The sequence below is a fragment of the Scylla paramamosain genome, chromosome 14 (assembly GCF_035594125.1).
Source record: "Scylla paramamosain isolate STU-SP2022 chromosome 14, ASM3559412v1, whole genome shotgun sequence".
NCBI classification, from domain to species: domain Eukaryota; kingdom Metazoa; phylum Arthropoda; class Malacostraca; order Decapoda; family Portunidae; genus Scylla; species Scylla paramamosain.
This window is the reverse complement of record NC_087164.1, coordinates 14,033,909-14,056,708: the sequence shown is the minus strand read 5'-3', so window position 1 is coordinate 14,056,708 and position 22,800 is coordinate 14,033,909. Positions and strand designations below refer to the sequence as shown.

Sequence of the window (22,800 nt, the reverse complement as noted above, 5' to 3'; positions counted from 1 at the left end):
ACAGCGCTGTAAGGCACGCTGCTTCAGATATACTACTTCCTGCTGGCGCGCGCACAATGATATTTATGGTGAACCATCATCCGAGCAGGAGTCGGATGAAGATACTAACGTTAGCTTTGCCAGTCCACGTTGCGAGAAAATTTAATTACGCAACACTACACTAAATGGCATTTGTTATAAGAATATTGTTTGACTTCCTTATCATGGTACGTATTATTGTTTTCTCTGAAGACTGAGCAATGTATTCTATGTTCCTTGAAATTACATGCAGCTATCCATATATTTCAACACCATTCCTTCACTTCCTGTTATATGCATGCGTTGTATTTTAGTTTCTGCAATGCCTGAACAAAAAATATAACGTCATTCCTTGACTCCCTGATATATGAATGTCATATTTTAGTTCCTGCGATGACTGAGCAATTGTTTTTACTGTACACGTGTATTCGCTCACAGTTTCAACATTACAAGTGAAAAATTGGTAATAAACAAAATTTTAACTAGTCCTTTGTACCTAGTTCCTCCACCGACTGACTAGGTTTCTGTAACGCTGAGCTCAACATAATTACACGCCTTGGGTGGGAAAAATATAAACAATTGCTGTGTAATTAGTTGACATCAAATACGAGATAATGAAACAGAGCTTTAAGGTAAAGAATTCCACACGAGCGAGAATTTTCCAACTCCATGAGCAGTGTTTACCCGGAGGTTTATGGAGGAAGCCCAGCGGAAGCGGAGGATACGTGAGAGCGGGTGTTTATGACTCTCACACAGCGACGAGGGAACGTGGCCACTGCGTTGTCTTGCAGCTCTGGCCATGCGGCATTTGTACATCATTTGTTCATAGTTTATTTGTCATTCCATTCCACACACTGAAGAGATATATTTGTTTGTAAGTTATGTCGTTCAATCCCACGCAGTGATGTACTGTAAGCTTTCTTTTTTTATTACGGTATCTTCAGTTATTCTACTCTTGTACTCCACCTATTGATTCATAATTTGTAATTCAGTTCCACACACTGATGAGGTACTTTTTTTCAGTATTTTCATCACTTTCATTAGACGGCTGTGATATATTCTAGACTTCTTACTTGTTCTGCACCTATTCATATGTAATTTATCTGTCATGTAATCCCGTCCAATTATAAGGAATGCAAGCTTCTTTATTCCGTATCTTCATTATCTCTATATTCATTCAGACGGCAGTTATATATTCTAGATTCAGTTGTACTACACTCATTTATCTGTGGTTTATCTATCATTCAATTCCACATAGTAATTAAGGATGTAAGCTTCTCTATTCTGCATCTCCATCTGTTGTAACTTCCTGATGTACTCTAGCCTAATATATTTGGCATTTTATTACACAAACACATAACAGGACAAAAGCCTTCTCCATTCTATACCTACACTGAGGTTGTTTGCCATATCATAACACACATAAAACACGATTAAAGGGTTCTCTCTCCACTCCATTCATCATTTACATTGCAGTGATTTACTACCATTCAGTCACACAGAAGATACATGAAAGCTCTCCCATTTCTACTTAATTTGTCACTCCATCCCACACATAGCCGTCTAAGGACTCTTCCATTCTTTGTTTCAACTCACGATACTTATTTGCCTCTGTTTTCCATACACAGAAGACGTCCTGAAAAAAATCTTCTGTATTCATTAGCAGATTTTTCAAGATTTCAACGAATGACAGAAAAAAAAAAAAAAATTTGATGCGTTGTCTGTTTTGGAAAGTGATTATTCAGCTATTTTCGTCAGTGTCAATACTCGTTAATTATTGGACAGTATTCAGGAAATTGTGTTTGCTGCCAGCGGTTTCAAAGAAATTACCTCAAATGAAATATCACAGACGAATAAATTTCACCACATGTTTGTTAACCTTTTCAAATATTCTGAGATCCGGTATTAAAGATATTTCAGTTCTTGGTTGATATTTAGATGGTGTTTAAAAAAAATATATTGTCTTAAAGAAAAAAAAGAAAAAAATAAAGCAAGTAAAAATCACCGAGAAAAAAAAAAAAAAAAGCTAAGACTGAAATACTGCAAATGTGTCGCCAGTCACTGATTGAATATCACCATTTACTGGCTAACTTTTTGCGAAAGTTCTGATCAAAATACGGAAGTGAAACGTGACTGTTCTTGAAAAAGAGGAAAAAGAGGCGAACAACATTTCGCATAAAGATACAATAATAGTGAAATAAATACCTATGACAATGATGATGATTCAATAGCAACAATAATATGAAAACATCTGCTGATTGACAAAGACTTGGACGGGAACATAATGGAACAATGAAAAAAAAAAAAATGATAAAAAAAAAAATAAATAAATCTCTTCAAATATTATCATTATCACAGGAACATTTCCGTCAATTCAAATCAATCTGCTCCACGAGAACGAATGATCTAGATGACCATTACATAATTGATGAAAATTGATTTTTTTTATCGGTCAAGTGGGTGAACTCTGAGGAAAATCCTGATGGAAGAGACTCGAAGAATGCTAACGAAAGACTGTCGCCACGCTCTGGTTGACTATAACGAAGTACAAGAATGTTATTGGAAGAGTTACTTCAGTTATTGGAAAGGTTACTTCAGTGAATACCAAGAATAATTGAAGGAACGTGCCCTCGGCATATACATCTTCTGAGTTATTCATAAACAGTCAAGAAAATATGTCTTGTAACAAACCACTTTTTTTTTTCTTTTCATTCCGATTCTTCTATGAAGAGGTCGTGGGTCTTACCGTCAAGCAACGCCAAGGTACCTGTACTCACGACATATCATTCCAACTGATCAGCCTATAAATTCACACCTATAGCTGGCATAATCTATATTACTAACCACTTATTAATAGCACATATCAAAAGGCAGATAGCCCATCCTCACTGCCTTACAGGAACGTGTAATGAAAAAAAATAAAGTGTTTCCAAGAGCGACTAACACCAATATGCAAAAGAACTCGCTTCTTGAAAAAAAAAGGAGTTAAATTAAAAATAGCTTTCAAAGCCACAACACGTAAAAATATAGAGTCGGGGAAGTGCAGAGCAATTTTTTCTCGATATTTTTTCCATTTGCACCGACAGCGAGAAATGTGAATATAAGAGGCTGAGGCAGAACGGGCGAGGGACGGTGGAGGGCGCGGCTGCAAAGGCAACCAAACACTTGAAAATAATAGTTGTGCGATGTTTCCCGCTAAGCATTTGACGAGCCGGAGGTGTTGAGAGAACGCCTTTTCATCGCACCCGTCCAGGCTCACCCTCCCTGAGCACCAACACACCACACACGCTACAGGAGAAATATATACGAAAGCTTCATTCAAATATCAAAAAGATGATAATAATGCTTCCAAATTTATCTACCCACACCTTCAACACGCACGCACGCACGGCACACACACACACACACACACACACGTTACACGAAAAATAAATACTAAACCTTCATCTACATACCAACGCACACACCACACAACTTAAAATTTAAATTACGAAAAAAATCATTCAAATACCAAAACGAAGATAACAATTTCAGACTCACCCACCCACACCACCAACGCACACACACACGACACACGTCATAAGACAAAAAACGACAAAAACTTTACCAAGACACGAAAATGAAGATAACAATGTACAAAATATACTTATAAACATCAAATCCGTACCCTGTCATTGATTGCAGTATGAAAACGAAGATATTGATACGTGAAAACCTTATAAACATCAAATTAATGCCCTTCCACACCCTGTTATTGATTGCAGTATGACGTGAAACAGTTGAAATATCTCTGAAGATGGTATTAGCTCCAAAAAGTCAAACTCAACCAACCGAGGGACAAATAACAGCGAGATTGAGGGAGGGCGTCACGTTGCGGGGAGATTTTAGGTCATACACGCGCCGAGACCCGACCAGGAGGCAGGGGTGGCGGCGGGATTGCAGAGGCGACACCCAGGCTCCCTCAGCACTACGTACACGTGAACACGAGAGCCGGGCAAACGTGGCGTGTGATTGTGTAATACCTCGACTGTGGAAAAAGCTTCACTTGCCTTCCATTTTTCCACACGAATCCAGTATGAACCGCCGGATGGTACTCTATTTCTTTTCTTTCGTTTTTTTCTTTGTTTTTACTTTCAATTATTATTTTTATCGTTAACATTTTTTGGTGTTGTACGGAACGCAAATGGGGTAAAGAAAGAGTACAGCTGATGGGATTCAGGCGATAAAAAAAAAAAAAAAAAGATAAAATTGAAAATGCAAATTGAGACGAAAGTATGAATATAATAAAATCAGCAAGGATTAGGAAGTTAGAACCGACACAGAAGAGTGCTTGTGTCAAACTTGAACCCATTACTTCTAGTCTCAGCCTGATTATTGTACATATCACCCTTATTGTATCCCTTATACCACTTCCCTACTTCCATCTGATCCCCATTAAATCTACGTCTCTAATCTGATCCCCATTAAATCTACGTCTCTCTAACGAATGTAGGTTATGTAACTTCCAGTCCTATCCTGACTAATAACTGTAAATTTTGTATATATCACTCTTTATCATATCCCTTTCGCCACTTGAATACCTCTACCAGACCCACTCTTCAAACATACGCCTCTCTAATTAAGGAAAACCGTAACTCTGAACTAAGGGAAATTTTTAAAAATAACTCAACTGCTTGGAAGGTGGAAATTTATACACACCATTTTAAAGATCTGGGGGGGGGGGGGGGGAACATATGGCAGGAATGGTACACCAGCTCCGTGGCTCGAGCAGGTCTGGTTAGGGCAGTGAAGAGCTTGCTTTACGAGGGAGACTGAAGTATGTGCGGAAGTGAGCAGGATGGAGAGGGTAAAATTCGCTGTAAAGTTGAGCTAAAGGAGGCGTGTGTGATGCGTGTGTAACATTTTGATGGACAAGTAGTGGTGGGTTAAAAGGAAGGACAGGTACTGGATAATGTTAAGTATTAAGACACTGAGTGTAAACACGTGAAATATATAAAAAGAAATAAGTAAAATAAAATGTTAAGGGAAGTAATCACCGCTTAAAAACCGCACCTTAGTTTGTAAATGCTCGAGGAAAGACTGAATGAAACACACAATTTTAAAAAAAAAACTCTGGGATAGGTAACTCAAGATTTAACGATGAAATGAAAGTGAAGTACTGATGAAGATTTAAGTGATGAAATTTGGGGTGTGAATATTGTAGGAATTGTAACTGTGTCCTTGAAGAAAGTGTTGTGACATCAGGCTGGAGAGGAAGTGAAGCTTTCGGGATATTGAAATAAAGATGGCAGTAACTGGAATAACAAATCTACCCGGCGCACGCGTGCGAGCCAGCGAGAGAGAGAGAGAGAGAGAGAGAGAGAGAGAGAGAGAGAGAGAGAGAGAGAGAGAGAGAGAGAGAGAGAGAGAGAGAGAGAGAGAGAGAGAGAGAGAGAGAGAGAGTCGGGTTGATTTCAGCTTAAAGGACTCGCATATTAATATTCTTCACAGAACAGCGACACGTAAGAAAAGAGTATCAACGGAATGAAATGACACGACACATATTCTAACTCTAACATGGCATGCACCTTCATGTACAAGAAAGTAGGGCAGTTTTTACTTAGAAGCTAATCACACCCAGACTCGAAATAGGCAAAGTGGAATGTGATGGCGAAATAAGACGTCAGAATAAAGGAAGGAATTTAGTCTCTAACGTTCCGGCTGTTGCTTTCCTTACCGTGCGTGCTGACTGGCTACAATGGCAGGTTTTATGGCCTGCATACTCCCTGAGGCAGACAACAGACTAGACACTAGGAAAACACTAGAGAATAAAATGCTTCTTTCTCGTCTGGTATTTGCTCTCCCATATCACTTTCCACTCGTCTTACTTAGACAATCTCAACCAAACTGCAGATTCTATACTAACATTACGGTGAGTCAAAACACGGCACTATAAAAAGCAGTAAATGCTATCTTGAGCACAGTAAAGCAGTTTCATCATTGCGTTCTAATATAGTTTTATTTCTCAGAGGCGAAGTGCTGTGCCTCATAAAGGGAGAGCCGAAGAAAGGAGGAGTCAGATAATGGGTGTTAAGGAACTACAGTGCAAACTACGCTGGGTTTACTGAACTTCTGCTCCGCCAACAACAAAGGGAAGTGGTGCTGAACTTGGGCGAAGTGTGTGTGTGTGTGTGTGTGTGTGTGTGTGTGTGTGTGTGTGTGTGTGTGTGTGTGTGTGTGTGTGTGTGTTTGCGTGTGTGTGTGATGCCGTAACAACGAGGCCATATAAAAATTCCTTCTTAAAATTACTAAAATATTAATAATACCAGAAACCAAAATACAATTGCTCCCAGCTAATAAACAAATAAATAAATAAACATCCCCCAAAAATAACCAAACTAAATAAATAAGAAATAAAAGATATAGGTTTAAGAGATGTTCTTGGAAACCATCAAATTATTACGTGCTTACAAACAATTGAACAAGAGAAAGACAAAAAAAAAAATAATAACAATAATAATAATAATAATAACAATAATAATAAACACTAACCGCACACAAACACAGAATAAAAAAATAAAAAAACACCAACGAAACCTACATTACGACAAACACATGTATTCTTTCCATTATTCATAAGATAACAGCGAGGAAGGAGTTGGGCAAGAATGTTCCAATGGCCTGCACACCTAACGCTGCTTCTGTAAGCGAGGTGGAAATAAAAACCGAAGTGGCAGGAGGAGGTAATGGGAGCGAATTGTAAATCTGATGGGGAACAGAGAACCTCAGAAAAATGTGAGGCTGTTTTCATGACACAGAAATAAAAAGGTGTTAAGAGTAAACGAGGAAACCAAGGTGTGGAACAGAAGAAGAAGAAGAAGGAAGAAGAAGAAGAAGAAGAAGAAGAAGAAGAAGAAGAAGAAGAAGAAGAAGAGAAGAAGAAGAAGAAGAAGAAGAAGAAGAAGAAGAAGAAGAGAAGAAGAAGAAGAAGGAAGAGAGAAGAAGAAGAAGAAGAAGAAGAAGAAGAAGAAAGAAGAAGAAGAAGAAGAAGAAGAAGAAGAAGAAAAGAAGAAGAGAAGAAAGAAGAAGAAGAAGAAGAAGAAGAAGAAGAAGAAGAGAGAAGAAGAAGAAGAAGAAGAAGAAGAGAAGAAGAAGAAGAAGAAGAAGAGAAGAAGAAGAAGGAAAGAAGAAGAAGAAGAGAGAAGAAAGAAGAAGAAGAAGAAGAAGAAGAAGAAGAAGAAGAAGAAGAAGAAGAAGAAGAAGAAGAAGAAGAAGAAGAAGAAGAAGAAGAAGAAGAAGAAGAAGAAGAAGAAGGAAGAAGAAGAAGAAGAAAGAAGAAGAAGAAGAAGAAGAAGAGAAGAAGAAGAAGAAGAAGAAGAAGAGAGAAGAAGAAGAAGAAGAAGAAGAAGAAGAAGAAGAAAGAAGAAGAAGAAGAAGAAGAAGAAGAAGAAGAAGAAGAAGAAGAAAGAAGAAGAAGAAGAAGAAGAAGAAGAAGAAGAGAAGAAGAAGAAGAAGAAGAAGAAGAAGAAGAAGAAGAAGAAGAAGAAGAAGAAGAAGAAGAAGAAGAAGAAGAAGAAGAAGAAGAAGAAGAAGAAGAAGAAGAAGAAGAAGAAGAAGAAAGAAGAAGGAAGAAGAAGAAGAAGAAGAAAGAAGAAGAAGAAGAAGAAGAAGGAAGAAGAAGAAGAAGAAGAAGAAGAAAGAAGAAGAAGAAGAAGAAGAAGAAGAAGAGAAGAAGAAGAAGAAGAAGAAGAAGAAGAAGAAGAAGAAGAAGAAGAAGAAGAAGAAGAAGAAGAAGAAGAAGAAGAAGAAGAAGAAGAAGAAGTACGAATGAGATTAAACGAAAGAAAAATCTAAAGAGAAAGTAAGAGAATGGTGGAGTAGGAGGAGTAGGAGGAGGAGGAGGAGGAGGAGGAGGAGGAGGAGGAGGAGGAGAAAAAGAAAATTCTCTCTCTCTCTCTCTCTCTCTCTCTCTCTCTCTCTCTCTCTCTCTCTCTCTCTCTCTCTCTCTCTCTCTCTCTCTCTCTCTCTCCGGCGATACAAAAGAAAAACAGCAGCACACCGTCTTTTACAGAAACCACGTATTTCCATATAAAGTGTTGCATTGAGACCTATGAAAACAACGCCCCTTCATTCTCTAACACACACACGGTACAATTCGTTCCTTCGTGCCTCACCCACGTAAGGGAAGAGAAAACGGGTAGGGAAGAGAAAACGGGTAATGTAGGTACGAGTTATCAGGTGCATATGCGAGTTTATCTGATGAGTGTTAAATCACCCGTGTTGTTAAATGTTCCTTAGTTGATACAGCGTCGCATTCCCAGTCAATCATCATATTCTCTCTTTTTTTTTTTTTTTTTGAAGAATGCCACTGGCCAAGGGCAACAAAAAGTAAGAATAAAGAAAGGCCCACTGCTGCACCACTCCCTAGAATCAAATGGATTATCTAGAATTCAAGGTTAAGTGTCTATCTCCCTGCCTGCTTCTGTATTTCCCCTTCCTATGACCTAAACTCTTTCAAGATGGAGGTTACAAGACACTTATTCTCCAACTTTGGATAATCCTTTTTGGCTATTCTCTATTGGGACTGACACCTTCGTGGAATTATTTTTACTTCCATTTTGTTTTCCTAGTCCAGTGCCCCTCCTACACATACATTTATCTATCTATCCATCCGTCTATGCATTTTTTTTCCTTCCACGAACTCTTCCATCGGTCTTAAGCTGGATAAATGTCTATCTATCTATGAAATATCTGCGATCGGTCCGTTATTCATCTATCTATTTATCTATCTCTATCTAATTATCTATCGACTGTTACCTCTCCTTTCATCAGCGAGCTCTGCCATTGGTCCGTAGTCATGTTTAGGACGCCGCTGTGTGTCGGGCAGGTAAGCGGGGCCATCCTTCAGGCCGCTAAGACAGGAGTGACGCGCACAATTGTTTTCGGTATTTCTTTGTGTTACGGAAATGCATTAGGAGCGCACCATTATGTGTTGCGGGGGAAGGGAGAGACCATTCTTTACAGGGCGCGATTCAGGTAAAAATGTTTGGTCTTATTATTATTGTTGTTGTTGTTGTTATTGTTGTTGTTGTTGTTGTTGATGATGATATGATATTTTTGCTGCTGCCTTTGGTGTTGTTTTTGTTACTACTACTACTACTACTACTACTACCACTACTACTACTACTGTTACTATAATATCTACTGGAAACTTTGGGCAAACATCATCAAATTGTGAATCGCATATTACATCTACAAAAATTCTATGTGTGTGTGTGTGTGTATGTGTGTGTGTGTGTGTGTGTGATGGACGGACACGTAAGCCTCGTCACCCACTACTTCAGGGCCTAGAACATCGTAGCAACATCACGCATCTCTACACTCGATGAGAAATTAAAACTTTTGCTCATCAGAAAAGTTGCACACAATAATTACAAAGTTAGGCTGCCCGGTCACGTATCATGCTTCGCCCTGTGCTATGAATTCGTCTAGGGTTGTGTTGATCCTCTTCCCCCCCCAAAAAAAAAAAAATAATAATAATACTTTTGTATGTTATTCACCAAGAGGATAAACTTAAAAAAAAAACTTATTTACTTACTAGAACCTCCTTTTCCCCCATTTCTCCTAGTCATAAGATAGATACTTATATTAATTTCATGAAATCAACACTTTCTCCATTTCCTCATAATCACTGCATAAAATCAATAAAATTACCATATTCACTTGTTATAAATATTTTTTCTTTTTACCCGAATTATATTTTTACTTGTGCATCGCGGTACAAAGAATCTTCAACACCTCTGCAGCTTAAGGTCTTCAGTACATGCTCTGGCTGTACAGGGAGAGTTAGGTTCAAGGTCAATAGTCGAATAAACTGCCTCACTTACTCCCATTATGTCGTTTTCCACCAGTCTTAAGTCCTCTGATCTGCTGACAGTCAAAGTCCTCAGATATTTTTAAGAGTCACATCCCTCATAGGGGAAACACGCTCGTGTATCACAATGGGAGTGAGTGTGGCAGAATAATCTTCCACTTAACATTACTGTACCAAATAGATTATATAACATGGAAGCAAATAAGGAAAAAGGATTGTAATTTTGAGTACGTGGGTTGGAGAATTTATAGAAGTCTTTCAAGACGCGCTAAAGCATAGTGGTAATGAGACTGTGGAAATAGGAAAAAAAAACTACCAGGGAAATCATATTAAAATGTAAGAAAAATTAAGGAAAAAGGATACAACTTAGACTATATGGGTTAAGGAATTTTTAGAAATCTATCAAGGCTTCGATAACGCATCGTGCTAATGAGAATGTGCCCGCGGTAACAGCAACTGTACAAAACAAAATTACATGGCATGTAAGGATAAAAGGAAAGGAAGTTTTAGAAATCCATCAAGGTTCTCTAACGCATCGTGCTAATAAGAATGTGGCAAGGGTAACGGAGCTAATAACAAGGGCCATTAACACAGCTTCCGCCGCTACCAGCCAGTCCTCGCGGCCACCCACAAATTCCCTTACGACACTGCAGTGGAGCCACACTCGGCCCTGAGCCAGAAACATGCGAGGCCACCGCCAGACTCTTCCACGGAAGGAGCAGCTCGGGCCAGGAATTCCGCCCTTAACTCTGGTGTGTGTCCAGGCATGCCGGGGAGGCAGAGAGGGCCGGAAGGGGAGAGGGAGAGGGGAGGAGTTACTGGAAGGGCTGGAAGGTGAAAGGGAGAGGGAGGAGTTAGGGGGAGGACCGGAAGGAGAAAGGGAGAGGGGAGGAGTTACTGGGAGAGCTGGAAAGGGAAACGGAGAGGGGAGGAATTAGGAGAGGGAAGGATTTGTGGGTACTGACCTTGGGCGTCGGGAGGGAATGACTGCTCAGTTTCATTACGTAATAATAACAAATTTAATCCACACAGATATACAGCAGCCTCAGCGGTGGTAATATACTAGTTATGTTCCTGGAGTGCGATAGTGACTGTCTCCCACATGAGAGTAAAAGATCAGTATTAAGAAAAAAAAAAAGTCACTGAGACCTAAGTTCTCTTATGTCTGGGGCAGGTGGTAGTGGTGGTGGTGGTTGAGGGGCCACACCTTCCCCATGGCTGGCGGTCTTGCGTCAAATCCAGTCTAATTTCGTCTTATGGAACCTTATACGAAGACATTCAGCTGAAGTATGTGCCTGGGGGCGCTCCTGCATCACCTGAGTGGCGCACCAGGAGCAGCAGCAGCAGCAGCAGCACCCACCGACAGGAGATAGAGCCTGGAGCCAATATTCCCGAGCCACGCAGAGTGCTGGGAAGCCTCACGTTCCTTCACTCCACGGGGCAAAATAGTCACTGGCTCATTTTTCGAATCAAACCTCTGATTTGTAAAATTAGTGCAGGTTAGCGAGCAGAATAGCAAAGGTCTTAATTATCTTTTTTTTTTTATATAATTTTTACGCGTTGAGGAAGTTGGTAAAAGCTACGAGAAAATAAAAATAAACGTACTTAATTGCTAACCACGGGAAAAAAGAAAAGTTGAATGGAGAAAAAAGGATTCCAGTGGTGTAGAGAGTATCAATACGCGCCACATGACACTAGTATTTGTCCTTTTTCTAAGTATTTTTAGTGTGGTGTCTGGTTAAAAATACGAGATATGGAAAAAAGAAGCACACTTAACTACCACGGAAAAAATGTCACAGGAAAAGAGGATTTCAATGGCGTAAAGAGAGTAACAACACGCGCACACACGACACCAACACACATCTAGCCAGCGAGCCTCACACACCGCAATACTCACCTCATAATCAATCATCTCATTAAGACCTAGACTAGGGGGCTGCCGGTGCATCATTATCAAGTGTTACTCCATTTCCATGATAGATAACGCGCGGTCGTGGCTCACAGCAGCACGTCAGTCTAGTAAATAATAATGGATATGTTGCACAATGTATCTGAATTAACACTCGTGCATTGGTGTCGACTCGGAGATAGAATGAGTCGAGGTGGCGAGCAGTGATTGAGGCGCAGACGAAAACGAGGCGTGTTCTGTTGGCTGATATCTAATTAAGTTAATTAGGTACCGAAGATCCAAGAGGGAGGACATGATTGATCCTTATGATTACGAATCCGTTATCCTCGGAAGTAATCAGATGTATTATTACGTGTATGACAGCGCGATTCACCGCCCGCATGCCACGGACTGATTGCTATAATTCTGTCTGTATTAATCAGCCAGCCATGCTTTTTGTAATCACAGCGACCTGGCTTACAGCGTGGATGTTGACGGTCGTCTTGGCACATCTTCCTCTAATGTCTCCAATTTAATTACGATGCTTTTTTCTGCTTTTTCCACTACTTTGTCACTTTTTTTCTATTTTTCACTGTTTTTAATGATTTTTTTTATTCACTCTTCACCATTCTTAACGGGAATTATGTGGTGTCAGTTTTCATACAACCTTCACTTTAGGTCACATTTTTTCCTACTGTATTTTTTCATAACATTTTTCCTCTTCTTCACTGTTCTTAAAATGTGTCAAAGTGTCATACCTTTTCCTTATCAGTGTACAGTGTGTCATAATTCTCGGTCTCCATAATCTATCCCAGTTTTTATGAATGATTAAATTAAGTTTCCTGCCCGATCATACACACGACCGCACTTCGTATTTTCTCTTATTATTAAATATACGACCATCTAAGCGAGAATTATCACCCTTTTCTTTCGCAGTTATAAAAGTGATGTGTATAAAATAATATGCTTATTTTTCCTTTGTCGCGTAACAGACGATCATATGAGGGGGAATTCCACTGCAAGAAACAAAATAATTCTAAAATCACGGGACTCAGTTTCCAGATGGGATTAAGAATACTGTTCAGGCTTTAAATACCGGAAAAACATTCTGGAATAACATCGTCTACTCCTTTCCTTCATGGCAAAGTATTTACTACGTACGAGCATCAAAAAATGTGATCATCTAAAAACTTTACATCTCACATCTCAGTAAACTTCAGTAATTCAAACTTTCTAAATCATTTGTTTAATATTCTTTCCCCTATTAAATTCCTGAATTACGCAGATGTCTCGTCCATCCGTATATGAAGTCCCCTAAGTACTGGATCACTTATACGTATAGTGCAGTGACGGTATATAACATTTCACCGTAAAATTCCACCATGATGCGTCTTACTTCCTTGAAAGTCTTCCTGCTGCACGTGCTGTCTGCGTTTTTGCTGGGTATGACTGCTACATATTTCCCAGCACTTTCCATCAATATTTCAAACATGAGATCCACAATACCGCAAAATTATGCCCCGTAATTGTAAACTTTCAAATAGTCTATCGGCAATTTTTCATCCCTTCCTCAATTCCGACGATTTCCAGGAAGAGCGAGTTCCACTTCTAAGAAAAAGAAAAATATTTGTTTTTATGAGGTTTTACGGTTTCTTTCAACACACGTGGCCTTATTGTCTCCACACGCAGGCCTCGGTCTCGTGTACAAAGTTGGGTTTTATCAGGTAATAAAAAACTTGCTCTGCCGATAGTTTTTCGCTAGGGAAGCAAGCAGCACGCAGTCTGATTAGTGCTGAAGTGAGCAGCTCTCTGGTGTGTAGTGTGTCGATGTCCTAGTGCTGCTGTTGTTTTTCTTTTCTTTTTTTCGAGTCAAGGAATCCGGCCAATGGTATAAAATATGATAATAGGGCATTCAGTATAACGCTCCAAAAAATATAACGAAGATAATCTTAAAAAACTGGATCACTTTAGTTCCAGAGGTCCCTTGATACCCCTTCTTTAAAACCGTTCAGGTCATAGGAAGGAGAGAATAGAAAAAAAAAAAAAAACAACATTAAGCTCGTAAACCCTTCTTAGAAACAGACACCTGCACCAACCAGAATATTTATGAATTATAATTGATGTTCATTAATTTGCCTTGAACTTGGCAGACGCCTTACTACGTGCCAACGCCTTTAGATGAACCTTATGCTCATATCTGACACTTTTTCCCTGTGCATTCAACAACTTTAGGTAAACATTATGCTACAATTTCCACCCTGTGCATCCAAATTAAGGCCTCTGGTAGTATTTGTAAGCTAACATCACACCCATGAGGTCCTTGTAATGGGGAAGGAACTGAGCTGTTGACTGGCGCTTTCGTTTCTAGCCGTAATCATATGCACACAAACACACGTAACTATTCACAAAGCACAAAGCACTTCAGGCACGTAAAGGAATACACGTTAGCGGCGCTGCATAAAGGAAGGTGAAAGGGGGTGTTATAAGGTAATCGCTCAGCTTCCTCGTGTCATCTCAGACCTTCTCTCTTCGCGTTATCAGCAGCACCAGAGCCTGTTTCCTCAAGACAACATCTCGTTCTATTCACATTATACTACAAGCACGTACTTTTTGGGTTCGCCTCCCCGTCTTGAACGGCGGCAGCGAGGAGACGGTGTGATCACGGAAGGTATTGGTCGTTCAACGTTTATAGAAAGGGTTATATACTTTGGTAGAGAGAGAGAGAGAGAGAGAGAGAGAGAGAGAGAGAGAGAGAGAGAGAGAGAGAGAGAGAGAGAGAGAGAGAGAGAGAGAGAGAGAGAGAGAGAGAGAGAGAGAGAGAGAGAGAGAGAGAGAGAGAGAGAGAGAGAGAGAGAGAATATGACATGATTAAGAAAAGTAAGATTATAATATATATACTGTACTGAGAGAGAATATAATCATACTGACTAAAGGATGCAACAGATCAAGAGTTTATAATGTTTTCGTTATACACAGAACAAAGGTCAAAGATATTAAGAGAATGATATGAACTTCTGTGTCATAACGAGAAAAATTGGCAGCATCTAATTCTTTTTAGAGCAACTTAATATTTCACCGTAGAATATGTAAACTAATTAATGAAAGTTTTTTTAGGCTCTTTTCTCTGGGCATCAGCCAAGAGGCCTTGTTTTATTATTCAAGGCTTTGGAGTGTGGAATAAAATCTGGGATTTCAGAGGTGTTTTGACTGCGAAGTTTTGAGAAATAAAACGAAACGGGAATGAAATAATTGTTCTTGAATTGTTGAGGACGTAAAAGCCTGAGACAGTAGGAGTAGTAGTAGTATTAGTATTAGTATTAGTAGTAGTAGTAGTAGTAGTAGTAGTAGTAGTAGTAGTAGTAGTAGTACTAGTAGTAGCAGCAGCAGCAGCAGCAGCAATAGTAGCAGCAGCAGCAACAATAGTAGCAGCAGCAGCAGCAGTAGTAGTAGTAGTAGTAGTAGCAGTAGTAGTAGTAGTAGTAGTAGTAGTAGTAGTAGTAGTAGTAGTAGTAGTAGTAGTAGCAGCAGCAGCAGTAGTAGTAGTAGTAGTAGCAGCAGTAATAATAGTAGTAGCCGTTGTTGTAGTCGCAGCAGCAGCAGCAGTAGCAGCAGCAGTAGTAGTAGGAGTAGTAGTAGGAGTAGTAGTAGCAGTAGTATTAGTAGTAATGATTATTATGAGATAATAATGATAATTAGTAATAATAATAACATAAAATAATGACACCTACCGGAAATAATATAATCACATCATGCGAAATGGGATTAGGAACTTGGTACGAGTAAGGGCAAGTAAATGAGAATGAGACTAAAATCAGAACGGGAGAGAGGAGTGAGGATAGCAAGGAAGGGAGGGAGGGAGGAAGTCTGCCTTCTAATGAGGACGGAGCCGCCGCATCCTTCCTGGAGCACCATCGTGCGCTCATTTCAACGACTGGTTGCCTCTCGTCGCCCCGAACACGTGACACGGAGACCAGACCATTGTGGAACTGACGAGCTGGGGAAATAAAAAAACACAAGCTGGAGATGATTTGCTACCAACCCTTGTCTGAGTTTCTGGAAGTCCGGCAGAGCTTTCATGTCTCTCCCCACCGTTGCCTTATCCTTCCAACTTGGTTCAGGAATTTCTGGGGTGTATGTATTATCACACGGAATTATTGGTGGCTGAAGCTATCTCGGGAGCGGTTAAAGTTTGGGAGAAACCCGCCAGAGAAGAGGAGGCCTGTTAGTTTCGACATGAATCTTAAAGGTGAGCGCTGATGAAACTTGTGATTATCATTTCCCTTTGACTTCACACCGCCTTGAACTGAATTAGACTGATTTCTTTTGCCGGTTTCTTCTTACAATATGATTCTGCTTCTAGTTTCTCGGTTCAAATGACGATGTGTTGGTTAGTTTTCATACGATTCTGGGTTCAATTTCTTTTTTCCTTAAGCCCCGTGTCGAGTATTATTCAAGATATGATTCTAGCTCCATTCCTCCGTTCCAGTAACACTTTCATCACTACTCACGATATCAGAAGGCCTTTTTTTTTTTTTGCCAAAGTTCTCTCTTACATAAGGAAAGACTCCTATTCCGTTTCAGTAGCCATGCTCTCATTTCTTTCCACAATATGACTGAAATTCTTCGTTTTAATAACAATATATCACCTCACAGAATCTTAGTATGTTTCTTTTCTCGTTTCTCCGTCCAAATCACAATGTACAGATTCCTTCTCACAATATGACCCTCGTTTTTTGGTTTAATTTCTTCGTTCCGGTAACAGTACATAGACTACTCAGAGAATCTTACAGTATGCTTCCTACTTCGTCTCTGCCCCCCGTCACAATATATCGACTACTTCTCACAGTATGATTCTCGTTTTCATTCCCTTCCTCGCACTAATCACATTCATTATTAGGAAGGAGACCCAATAACAGCAAGCAAAGCAGAGACACCTGCGGCAGACACTACGACACCATTGCACTTCCTCCTCGCGGTAATCAGATGCAGCCAAGATAATTAAGGACATCGATTAGACTCTACAAAGCAGTATTCAATATGAGACACACAGGTAACACCTATGCACGCACCGCCAAGTCTCTTCCTTTACAAAATACTCCCTTTAGCCTTTTCACTGCTATGGTCACTTGTTAACATTCATAACAGAGTAATAAATTGGTTTCAAGAATAGAAAGAGAGAGAGAGAGAGAAACGAAAAGATATGAAGTTAATTTTGTTTCCTCAAGGAGAGGGAACGATTTAAGTGACAAAATACTTTCTTAACCCTTTGCTATGGTCACTTAACATCCGAAACAGTGAGAAAATGTTTGTAAGGACATTAAGAGAAAGAGAAACGAAAGGATACTGAGTTAATTTTGTTTCCTCAAGGCTAGAGAAATATTCAAGTGACAATTACAAGAATAAGGTTAAATAAATTTACAGATACTCTTGGGAAAAATGGTGAAGCAGTGAAAGGGTGAGGATCTGGCTTCTGGGTAAGACTTCCTTGGGGTTTCGTCTTCACTGCGGTATCACCGGTTCAGGACGAGGCTCACACTCTCAGCCGTGCCTCGTAAATTTCAGGTATTAAATAATAAACATCAATTTCCTTTGGGTCTACATTTTGCCTGTTATTACCACCGCCAGCGACCAAGTGCTCCATAAAGCTCTCAGGCGGGGATTCATTGTACACTGAACACCTTCCACGCGCGTACAATTGAAAGCTGTTTATTGCTTAAGTGGGACGTTGCTGGGCATTTGTTGTTCCTCCTAAGACCTCCCTTACAATTCCCGTGTGCGCCTGAGCCTTCTGCTTTAATTCCGTTTCCCTGGCTGGCTGTCTGTCTGTCTGTCCGTGTGAGTGTTTCCCCGCACTTCTTGTCTGCCTGTTTACGTCTCTGGCTTTTGTCTGTCTCCTTGTTTATTGTTCTGCTTGATTGTCGGCGTTTGTCTGTCTGTATATTCGTGATAAAGTTTATATGCACATGTGCTGATTTTCTTTATTCTTATATCTTTGTGCGACCATTTTTGTTGTTCTATCCGTCTTTCCTTTCATTTTTCTATCTTCTAGTCTTTCATCTATTTTCCCCATCTATTCATATAAACTTGTCAAACCCATCCACTGACACCCCACCCAAACACACACACACAAACACACACCTTTACCCACAGCATGTCACGCTTCACGTCACGTAGTCAACCATAGAAGTACTTTAGTCCACCTGTTGTATGAGCCCCATTGTCTATAAATCCTGTCTTGGATATATAACAAACACACGCGCTGCAAAGTTGCATTTACCGGCAGTATACTAAAGACTACATAGCAACAAACTTCGGCGTTTACCTTCAACAACACCGCCGATGATTAGTTAGCTTCCTTTTGTAGAGTTGTTAGTAATTTAGCATAATTAGCGTCAATGTGTATGTAATGATATTCCCAAGACACATGACTCGCAAGGATTCTAAGCCAGAAGTTAGACCTGTATTTAGAAACGACTATTTTTAAATGCCACTGCGATGATTAGCCCGCTTTTCATGGTATGTATATATATATTTTTTTTATAAATAATGCAGGAATCTCATCAATCTGTCACAGTAACCATAAGAACACACTTAAAAATCCCTGTCACTTCAAACAGAAATTAGCCAAAGTGCGGACTGAAGTGTTTTAGAAAATGGTCTAATGAGTGAATATACGTTTTTTCGCAATCTTTCCCAGACCAGAGAGAAAGATACAGTGATTTCACCGTCACGTGTTATATTTGCGAAGGTAAATGTCAAAGGCAACGTTATACTCGTATATCCTGCAGTCTGTGTACGCGGGGCCACAAAGGGGAGCAGCAGTGTGCCGTGAGAAGAGCGGGGTGGTTTTTTCTGCTTTTCGGGAAGTATAAAAGACCGTGAAGAGGCTTAACTCTCCCGATCTAAAGTCCACAATTGTCTCCACTTCAGACATGACAAGCCACTTCTACCTCACGTGTCCACACAAGTCGCCGACACGTGCACAGGAACCACGTCGCTTTTGTGGACATACGCATATACGCACGCACAGGCACACTCACCCACCCTCTCTCTGCACGCACACACACACGCACCCTACTTTTCTTCTTCTAATTCTTCTCTCTCTCTCTCTCTCTCTCTCTCTCTCTCTCTCTCTCTCTCTCTCTCTCTCTCTCTCTCCCCCCACCACACCAAATAACACCCATGAAACACACAAGCACAACATTTGTCTCCCCTCACGTCGCTGTTCCTGCTGACTTACTCTTATGTCCATCATCCTGACTACCGCAGCATATTCTCTTCCTTCCTCTCACTACAGATGTATTTGCCTTACTTCCTGTAATTAAGCTTTTGTACACGTCACGCTCCCAACAGCAACATTCCCGTATTAACTTTCTAATCTAAGCATTGTACTCCTTCACTGGGATTCTAAGTGATATTAGGTATTTCTCTCGTATCTTTAGCATATCCAGTTCTCGTTCAAATACTCTGGCAAATGCAGGTCATTGTTTTCTTACGTTCCATATTTACAAAGACTTTAATTTTATTCTATACGCATCTACGGTTACTGCCTCTCAAAACAGGGAAAGTAACATAACATTCCCGCGTCTCTTTCGTTAATTAACCTGTTATCTGCCTCTCGATAGTTCTCGAGTCTTGTCCTAACTCCTCTTACTCTGTAATTATAATTTTTAGCATTCAGATGACCGTAAAAGAGAGATTTGCATGGACACGCACTGAAAGTAAGAGAACAATTCGTTAATTTAATCATATGGTAAGGAAGCACTGAAGAAACTGTACCACAAAAGTGTCTATGAAGCTGTAGAGGGTTCTTAGAATAATTTTGAGTGAAAAGGTATTCAATTACTCTCCTGTGGCATATGAATCCTCTGTAGTGAAGACATGGAGGATTACACAAAGATAAAATGATCCAGACAAGATGCAATGTCTCTCTCTCTCTCTCTCTCTCTCTCTCTCTCTCTCTCTCTCTCTCTCTCGTATCATGACAAAAATAGTCCCTCGTACCATAACAAAAAACAAAAGCGAAAATGCTCGTAATACCTAAGCACACTTCACGTACTGATATTTCTTCCGTTCAGAATGAAAAAATAACGTTGGGCTCACCTTCCAATTTATTTTGCGACTCGGAATCCAGGGAAGACCGCCAGAAGTTTCTCGAGTCTTATTATTTACTTCATGGAAAATTCCTAAAAAAAAAAATTCACCACCGGTTGGTTCTTATATTTCTCTTTTCTTTTGAGTCTAAAGTGGGGAGGAGAAAACTCACAAGTAAAAGTTGTATTAATAAGAGCGAACTGCAACTCTTCCTCGACACCACCTCTTCGTTATGGCGTTCCTTTATTTGGGCTGCTTTGTCGGCTCGTCCTCAGCGCAACTCCTCACCCAGACCTTTACCAGAGACTAATTGGACAACTCTGACATTTCCCCTTCCATTTTCTTCACCCTGAAGCTGCTGCTCTGCATGTGCGTACCAAGGTGTATTTTCAAAGATACTTTTTTTCAAGCTCGCCTGACTGGTAACAATCGCTACACGTGTTTCTGGGGAACAATGGTATGCTAAAAATAGAGGATCGTCTCTTTTTTTTTTGTTGTTGTTGTAAGGGTAGGTACTACGTGTGGTGTTCGATCTGGTTGTTACTCAATTACTGGATGTGTTTGAAAAGGCACATTCTTGCTCTAAGCTGTACCGGTTTCCTTTGTTAACTTGAGCGACAAACGACATCATATGTATGGTACATTGTTACATTATAACATGTGTTCCCATGCTTGTCCAAATTATTCTTGTATTAAACTCTACTGGTTTTCCTCGTTAACTTAAACAACATGAGATGCCACATATTCATGCATTAATTTTCACTGCTTTCTTTGGTTAACTCAATCCACGCACGATATTCCAAGTGTGTTACATTACGACAGTTCCACGTTTGCCTAAAATTCCATGGTACAAGATGCAAGGAAGCAACAGAGATAAGCCCTCAAAAGCTGCTTTCTTTCTTCCTATCTGGTGTTGCCTCAGAATAGATGAACGTTTTGAAACAAGGTGGATGATATTATAAATCGTTGTTATCGCTACACGTGAGCCGGCAGCTCGCTCCTTCCTTGTCTCAATGTTTTTATTAGCGCCATCTATGAATGAGAGGGTGTGCGGCATACTAAGCTGCCTGTGCAGGTGAGGCACTTCAGTTATTCCTTTCTCTACTTTTGTAATACCACCCATAGGATAACCCATTCTTTTTTCATTGCTTCTCTCTCTCTCTCTCTCTCTCTCTCTCTCTCTCTCTCTCTCTCTCTCTCTCTCTCTCTCTCTCTCTCTTTCCATACACATATTATTCAACATTGCTTCTCTGCACTAACAACCTTCACCACGCACATGATACGAAGCAAAAGTTTATAATCATTCTTCCACTATTTAAAACACTAACCTGCTGGCGCTGCTAATAACTGTCATTTCTAATCCTTGAGTTTTGTAAAAGAAATCGGGAGTAACTCACCCACAGACTTCCAAAGCAACGCACTGCGACTTTTTCTTTTTTGTTCATGGAGTAATCAAAGGCCTTACAACTATTCAAGTACGTCTTTTACGAGTGCGTGTATCATTAATGAAATCGTAAAATGTGTGATAATGATGTAGCCAATTTACTGCCCTTTTATTTTTACGCTGTAGAAGCCTTTTACTAAGTGTTTATTTTATGTGGGAAAGGAAAAATCTTAGCGACGCGCACACACGCACACGCACACACACACACACACACACACACACACAAGCAAACATAAAAAAAAACGTGCAGGCTGAAGAAGGCTCTGAGCGGGTGAGTAGGGCCAGCTCAGCCTCCCACATACAGCAGTGATGGGTCCGCACGCAATGTTACACACGCCCTCCCTGCTACCCTTCAATATCTAGTCCTGAGGAGGCTCTTACTCCACCTTCGCACTTCCCCTCTTGCCTCTCTGCACAAAAAATAAAAGAAGGAATCTACACAATATATATATTTCCTCCTCTACTGACACATTCTTGTTATCTTTGTGGAAAAATCACACCGAGAAGGCTCCTGTTAAACCTTCACACGCTTCCCCCTCTTGCTCTCATCCTCAGAAATTCAACACGATAATATATATTTCTTCCTCTTCGTGCTATGTTAAATAATTCAAATATTTTTGTTCCTCTGCCGTGTATATGACATAGCTATATTCTCATTTCTTTAACAACTAACATATTTTTCTTCCTCTACCGTGCCATGCGAAATAACTGACATGCTTTTTTTTGTTTTTTTAATAACTATTAGATTTTCTTTTTTTTTATCGTGCCATGCCAGATAAATAAAACGTTACTATTCTTCTACCGTGCTGCACGATGCTATTGATACATTTTTGTTCCTGTGCTACTATACGAAATAATTAGCATTCTTATTCCTCTAACAACTATTATATTTTTGTTCCTCTACCATGGTACCCGAAATAACCCATATTTTTAGTTATTCTCTAAGGAAAACATAGGAACAATAGATATCACTCCCTCCACGAGCAAACCCTGCGGAAAACGTTACCCTTGTTTTCCACCCGATAAGAATGACACCTCCCAGCGTGACGCCCTACAGAGAGGTGGTGCTGCCGACGTCAGCACAACTGCTTCATTTGGGCCCGCTGACAGGTAGCGTCATGTTTGTATCCAGGCGGCGCGCACGGGAGGATGAACCAGACACGACCACTGATGCAACAAGGGCTTCCTGGAATGACTCGGCTTTGTCTCTCCCCGCGCACCGAGTCTTCCTTTAGAGTATGTATGGGAATAATGAAAAATATATCTAATTTATAAAACGCTAAGTACTTCGGTGGAATAATACGAGTGGTTGAGAAGATATAAAACTGTAAACACCGGGAATGTTTCAAGATTATAATTACAGTAGCAAATATGAGGAACATTTCAATTAATGCTCTGCTGAATATCCTCAGGGCACGATCACCCTCTAACTTGTCCTTCAGAGTGCGCCAGTATAAATTATATAACTATTCCCTCATTTTTTTTTATTTCAATTAAAGATAA

General features: G+C 40.1%; 1 protein-coding gene across 6 annotated transcripts in view; it reads right to left on the bottom strand.

The window, feature by feature from the left end:
- Window positions 1–22,800, bottom strand: part of LOC135106908 (uncharacterized) — a 173,299-nt gene that overhangs the window by 101,385 nt on the left and 49,114 nt on the right. For 4 of the 6 annotated variants that reach the window (XR_010271498.1, XR_010271497.1, XR_010271499.1 and 1 more), the window contains one exon: window positions 15,542–15,753. The exons of the other annotated variants lie outside the window; for them this stretch is intronic. Coding sequence is in view for 1 of the 4 variants with exons in the window: in XM_064016332.1 (XP_063872402.1) it covers window positions 15,684–15,753 (70 nt within the window). In the remaining 3 variants the exon portion in view is untranslated. Of the gene's footprint in view, window positions 1–15,541; window positions 15,754–22,800 lie in introns of those variants that run through there. 6 annotated transcript variants of the gene reach the window in all.